General features: G+C 48.4%; 1 protein-coding gene across 1 annotated transcript in view; it reads left to right on the top strand.

Annotated features, from left to right (window-relative positions):
- Positions 1-3570: 3570 nt before the first annotated feature.
- Positions 3571-6669, top strand: part of LOC307082453 (transmembrane protein 132B) — a gene marked incomplete at both ends in the record, with an annotated part of 130548 nt that continues 127449 nt past the window's right edge. The window contains 2 exon segments of the mRNA XM_079746039.1: positions 3571-3828; positions 4184-4764. Coding sequence (XP_079602165.1) covers positions 3571-3828; positions 4184-4764 — 839 coding nt within the window.

The following is a 6669-nucleotide window of genomic DNA, read 5'->3' as shown; positions in this document are numbered from 1 at the left end:
CATACACTCACACGCACACGCACACAAACACACACACACACACACACACACACACACACACACACACACACACACACACATACACACAAACACACACTCAGACCAATACACATATCCACACATCCACACACACACACACACACACACACACACACACACACACACACACACACACACACACACCGGGCGGCCGGGCGCGGTGCAGCCTTGCGGAGCAGGGGGGTTTATTGGTGTGTGCTCAGGTATCTTTGTGATCCGCCTGCTGTTCTCCGCCGCCGCCGCCGCCGCAGCCCAGCGAGCGGTGTCTCGGCAGAACCTCAACGTGTCCCACATTCATTATATTTTCACACTCTGGTAGGCCAGGGCATGCTGACACACACAAAAACTCTACACACACACTTGTGCGTGTTGACACACACCCACACTTAACACACACACACACACACACACACACACACACACACACATACGCACAGACGCACACACACACAATCACACACAAACACACACATATATGTGGGCGCAGCCACACACACACACACACACACACACACACACGCACACGCACACAGTCAATCTTTGAAAAATATCTGATGATAAGATAAAGGAATTTTTCAAAAATCCTTTTCGTAGTAAATACATTTTTATCTTAATCAAACTTTGATAGTATCTATCAATGATGAATTTATTAACATATTGTGCCATCTGAGTCTGGAGGACCCTGGACTTTAAGTTGAACAATTTAATTAATAGAAAGCAAATAAGCAAATAATACAGTGGATCCCTATTCAGTGCACACTTATATCGGGGTCATAGGTCAGGCACAAAGACGAAGGTAGACTCAAATCTAACCCCCCATTCCAAATGGGATCCCTTTTTCTGTTCAGAATAACCTTTTGTTCTTCCAATTGGCTTTTAGCAACCATACAGGTGTTACTGACAATAACATCACAACTGATTTGAAGAAGCACCCCATTGAAGCAGCAACCCCAGTGAACAAGCAACTCAAATAATAATGAACTTAAATACATATATTGTACATATATTTATATAATAGTACATTGTCCGTTCAGAAAGGTGCCGGTTCAGAACAGGTCGATTATCCTTGGCCTTCTGCTTGAAGCTTTCTGGAATAACGCAGTGTGAAGTCGATCAAATGAATGATTGTAGAGAAGTGGAAGGACAATAAATAGACAGACAGAAAGACTCTTCTTATTAGAGTTAGAGATTCCTCAAAAAATAATTTGTTGGTTTTGAGTGTGTCATCAATGAAGCTCCTTAAGTTATATTCTGCAACACTGTTACATTTCTAAAACAATGTCTACTTTTGGCCATCATAGTAATACTACCCCAGAATACAGTTCACACCATAGTATGTACCTTGCACGCAGGTTTCGATTCGGCCCAGGTGTTGTGGTGTGAATACTGATGTGTGGTAAATGGTGGGACACTGGCTGGCCTCTCTAGGTAATGAGCTAAATGTATTTGATACATTTGATACTTTATATTTGATTCAATATATTATTGCTATGGATGGACCATCTTGAACGGTCTGGAATGACGCGTAATATCGCCATACTATTTGTACCATCCTAAAACGGAAGTAGATTCCTCTTGTTCTATCCTCTTTTTCTCTCTCCTTTTAACTGCTTACAAAGCAAGACCGTCACCGTTTTATTTGTGCCGGTAAACCTACGACTCACTCTGCAAGGTTGTGTTTTACATTTGACAGACTAAGTACCAAATTGAAAAATGGTCAGTTATTCTTTTAATGGCATAAATATGTAGAGGTGATTCATTCCAGCGCAGACGGCTTAAGGACTCATATATTCATGTGTTCACCGTGAAGCCAGCTGTACGCTCACGTCAGACTGCAGCGGAGCGGCCCGTGCTCCTAGGGGCCCCGCTCCGTGTGATTGGAAACACACTTCATGCTGAAGAATATGTGTGTGGGGTGTGTGTGTGTGGGGGGGGGGCGTGTTATGGGATAGGGCTGGAAACCCCCCGGGCGCTCCCAGCGGTCCAGACGTCGATACGGGGCGGGGAACAGGGATGTCCTGGAGACATATGGAAAGGAGGTGTCACCGTGCTCCGTCCTGGCTAATGTATGGCGCCCCGATGCATTCCCAACGGGCCCGCGCCGACCTCCCACGGCCCTGCCATGCATCCATGCAGAGGCCCGCAACCGTGGGCTCATCTGTGTGTACGTGTGTGTGTGTGTGTGTGTGTGTGTGTGTGTGTGTGTGTATGTGTGTGTGTGTGTGTGTGTGTGTGTGTGTGTGTGTGTGTGTGTGTGTGTGTGTGTGTGTGTGTGTGTCAGTGTGTGTGTGTGAGGTTAGAGTGAGCACCTGGAACTAATGTGTATATGTTCTTTCATGCCCCTGGCGAGCTGCACACACACACACACACACACACACACACACACACACACATACACACACACACACACGCACACACACACACACACACACACAAACACACACACACAAACACACACACATGTCTCTCCTGCATGTTATGTTAAATTATGTTTAGAAGCTATTCTATTCAAGTGTGTTCGTCCTGTGTGTATTTGCCTGTGTGTGTGTGTGTGCGTGTGTAGGTGTGTGTGCAATGCACTGCTTTGGTGGATATGTGTGTGAGTGTATCCATGCTTACAATTTCCTTTTCACGTCTGGGTGCGTGTGTGTGTTTAGCATGCCATGCACACCTATGTGTGTGTGTGTTTACAATCAAACCGCACTTCGCAGGTCAACGCTGGCCTTGACTCGCTTACACGATGTTTCTTAAGCCGCTTTCGCCCGGAACCAAAGGAATTGAAGTCGATTTCAGTCTATGTGATTTATAAACGATGTTGTCAGCGTAGCACATTTAATAGGGTTATTATGTTATGTTTCCAGCCCGCTCCTGAAGGCTGAGCGACCATCGTGTTCTGTTCCTGTTCCCTCGGCCTTCGTGCTAAAGAGCAGTGGTCACATCAGACCACGCAGACCAGCGCTGTCACTGGTGACGGACCAGTCCATGGGATCGCGGCTTCTGATTGGCTCAGGAGCAACATGAATAGTGTAGTTTAGAACAGCCAATGAGAAACAAGGACAACAACAGCTGCCAAACAACAACACAGTCTATAATGCGAGTCATGTCCTTTATGTTAATTAAAATGTAAATTACAGACTTGATTACAGATCTTTATGGAAAATTACAATCATTACCTATCATAACTCGAAATCCGAGTTACGATTTATATTGCAAAATCTGGCAATTTGAGCAAAGAAGGAATAACTGCAACAGCAGCGGGTGAATGACCATATAAGGAGCAGACCCTGAAGACCCTGCTCTCCTATGCATTCTTCACGATGAAGGGGTTCTCTGTATCCTCATCATTCTCTCCTTTCCTCCCCAGTGTCCGACAGCGGAGCAGGAGCAGCAGGAGGAGGCGGCGGCTCGGCGGGGGGCGGGGAGTCCTCCCAGACCCGTTTCACCTCCTCTCTCCCCACCTACCTGCCCGTCCAGTGCCAGCTAGGAGGCGCCGACTCCGCCTACTTCCTTCGGGACGCCAATCAGGAAGTCATGCGGAACGGAAGCCTATCGTCTCGCACCGAGCGCTTTTTCCTCCACAAGTTGGAGGGCGGCATGGGAGTCCCGCCCACCCTGCCGTCCGTCAACTGCAGCTACGGCAACCTGAGTGTGGAGCAGCAGATCCCATTGGAGCTGCTGCAGGGCCCGCCCCCGCGTCTCCTGGCCACGCCCAGCCACGTCACGCTGAACTGGAATGTCAAAGGTCACGTGGTGAAGTCCCGGGTGGGGTCGTCCCAGCCGTGGATACAGGTTGGTCCTCTTGCATCCTGGATCTATCTTTGTCATGATATCTTTATTATTGAATTCATAGTTAGATTCATTCAGTGAATTACGGTTGTTAATATTACTTCAGATAGTTTAACAAAGGGATATTTATGGCAGTTAATACAAATCAATCTTACAAAATGTTTGTGGGATACTGTCATGCTCAGCTAACTCCTAACATAAGAGCTTTATTCTGCTTCATAAATGTTGCGGGAACTGCATTAGAAAAAAAAAATCCTGAGAAATTTCCTTGCCAAATGGTCCAACATTTCTGGAAACCCGGAGAGACGATGTTTAAGACAAAGCCCCGAAGTGATCCCCCCCCCCCTCCTCCTCCAAGGTGCTGTTCTACCTGGCGGGGCGGCGCTGGGACGAGCCCGACCCCCCTCCCCCCTCCATCCTGCCCTGCGTCCGGGCCCTGGCCATCCGGGACCCCAGCGAGTCGGGGCCCTCGGCCGGGTGCCGGCTGGTGGGGGTCCCCGGCGTCTGCGTGGTCCGCCTGGACCTCCCCACTGCCTGGTTCTCCTTGCCGCAGTCAAGGAAGCGGCCGGCGGAGTCGGTCCTGCACGCCGTGGACGTGTACTTCTCCATCGTGCCGGTGGACGGCCCCGGGGACGAGTGCCCCTCCATCGTCAACAAGCCCTGGAAGGGCATGAGCGCGCACATGGGCCAGCTGGGAGCCCTGGGCCTGGGGATGGGCGGCGGGCAGTGGAGCCCCCTGGTGGACGGGGGGCTCCAGGACATGCAGAGGGTGGGCGCGGTGGCGCTGGTGACAGGCCCGGCAACGGCCAAGGGGGAGCGGCTGAGGCTGGACGAGAACCTGGAGGTTCTGGTGCCGCCCAGCCCGGTGCGGCCGGGGAAGACGGTGGCCTTCGGCGTCCACATGAGGAGGGACTCCAACGTGGAGCGGTTCACGCTGAGGTGAGGAGAGCGGCCTTGAACTGGTGTCACCGAGCTGGGGTGTGTGGTCTGACCAAAGCTTGAAGGGCAGTTCCATTGACGGCCTTGTAGGCCAGTACCATCCTCTTGAATCTGATGAGAGGTTCTACAGGGAGCAATTGGAGGTCACGGAAAAGAGGGGGTCACATGGGAGTATTTAGGGAAGGTTGAATTTAGGGAGCTTGTCCTGTTCTGTTTATCCCCATGTCTTTTCTAACGAGTCGGTTTCCCACCCGTCATCTCCTCACCATTTTGTTTCTCCACTCCGCCATCTTGCTTTCTTCTTGCATCTTCCCTGTTTTGTTGTCTTGTCATTTTTCCCCTTTTTCCCAGCCTTTGCGTTTTTGCACGGTGCGCCGTGCAAGCCGTGCAAACACGCTGGCAGCCTGGCGGGTTTGATAGCTGTCACCTGTGTTTGCTCGTGCCCTCACTCCGGAGCAAGCAATGCAAATAACTACCTCATGAATATTCACAATGAATCGGGGGGAGGAGGGAGAGAGAGACTCGTGTGGGTGAAAGAACGAAAGAGAGTGAAAGAGTGAAATAATTTAATGCGAGGTACAGATAATAAATGTTTTTCTTCAATAAGATAAAATGTTTTTTTTATAAAATGGTTGCCGTTGTTATGTCTGATTGGTTGTGAAGTCGGGCCCCCCAAAAGCTCTCTTTTATTTATCCCCTACACTCTTACATTGTTGTTAATGTCATTGAAGAAATATTCTGAAGAAATACGGACAGCAATACCGTGTTCTGCTTTAAAAGAATAAAAAAGCACGATGGCGCTAGTTAGGGCTTACCCTATTAGGGTAATTTTTTTAATTTTCTTTTAGGGCATTTACAGACACTTTTATCCAAAGTGACATACAACAGTATAAACACACATTGACATCAACAGCAGAGACAACCATGCAAGGTGACAGCCAGCTCATCGGGACCAGCCAGGGGTTAGGTGCCTTGCTCAAGGACACCTCGACACTCAGCTAGGGAGAGACGAGGAATGAGCTAGCAACCTTACGGTTTCAAGTCAACCCTCTCTACCTCCTGAGCAATGCCCGCTGTGTGCATGGCATGAGACTAAGACGTCTTACAAGAGTATATGGGAATTGTATATACTGGAACACCCAGTCTTTATGATTTATTCCTCCTCGGTTTAAAAGCAAGTAGTACATGACAAGCATGCGTGTTGATGGGGTTCTTTTTGAGTGGTGAACACAAGAAGAACAGAGCACAGCTGTGTGATGATGAAGCAATGCTACATTGACTTGGAAACATGTAATTAAACCGTACTCGCCAAACAATAACACACCAGTAGTCCGCCATTGCTTGTAGGCTTCTTGTGGTTGCACCAAGTGTGAAATAAGAATTTCCAAGTGCAAATTGAGGGCATGATGTCATCATTTTGCAAAAACGATGACATCATAACCCTCATGACTTCGTCTTGGGAGGAGTTTTTCAAAAGCTTTCTTTCCAGGGACCTTAAACACAGTTTTCGTGGTGACTGGAGGCTAACACACAGGAATATATTATGCTTCTAGAAATGCCGAAATACGTGTGGATATAGACCTGTAAATTTAAACGGAAGCATTAAGAGGAAATGTGTGAATTAAAGGGGTGATAATATGCCACCAGGTGGAATATTATCATACAACTGGGTGGACACTCACTTGTGATGTCTCTAAAACACTAAGGGCCCTATTTTAACGGGCTGAAACACAAGTGAGAAGTGCAAAACGGAAGTGGCATTGTGGGTGGATCTCTGGCGCTGTTGCTATTATACCGGCGGATAAATGACTCTTGCGCCTGGCGTAAATCTAAAATGGGTTGGTCTGAATACCGGTAGGTGTGTTTTAGGCGTAACATGCAAAAAAATCCATCTCCCTTAAGAGC

The sequence above is a fragment of the Pollachius pollachius genome (assembly GCF_949987615.1).
Source record: "Pollachius pollachius genome assembly, chromosome: 1".
NCBI classification, from domain to species: domain Eukaryota; kingdom Metazoa; phylum Chordata; class Actinopteri; order Gadiformes; family Gadidae; genus Pollachius; species Pollachius pollachius.
Note: the sequence above shows the minus strand (reverse complement) of the source record. Positions and strands in the feature narration are given on the sequence as shown.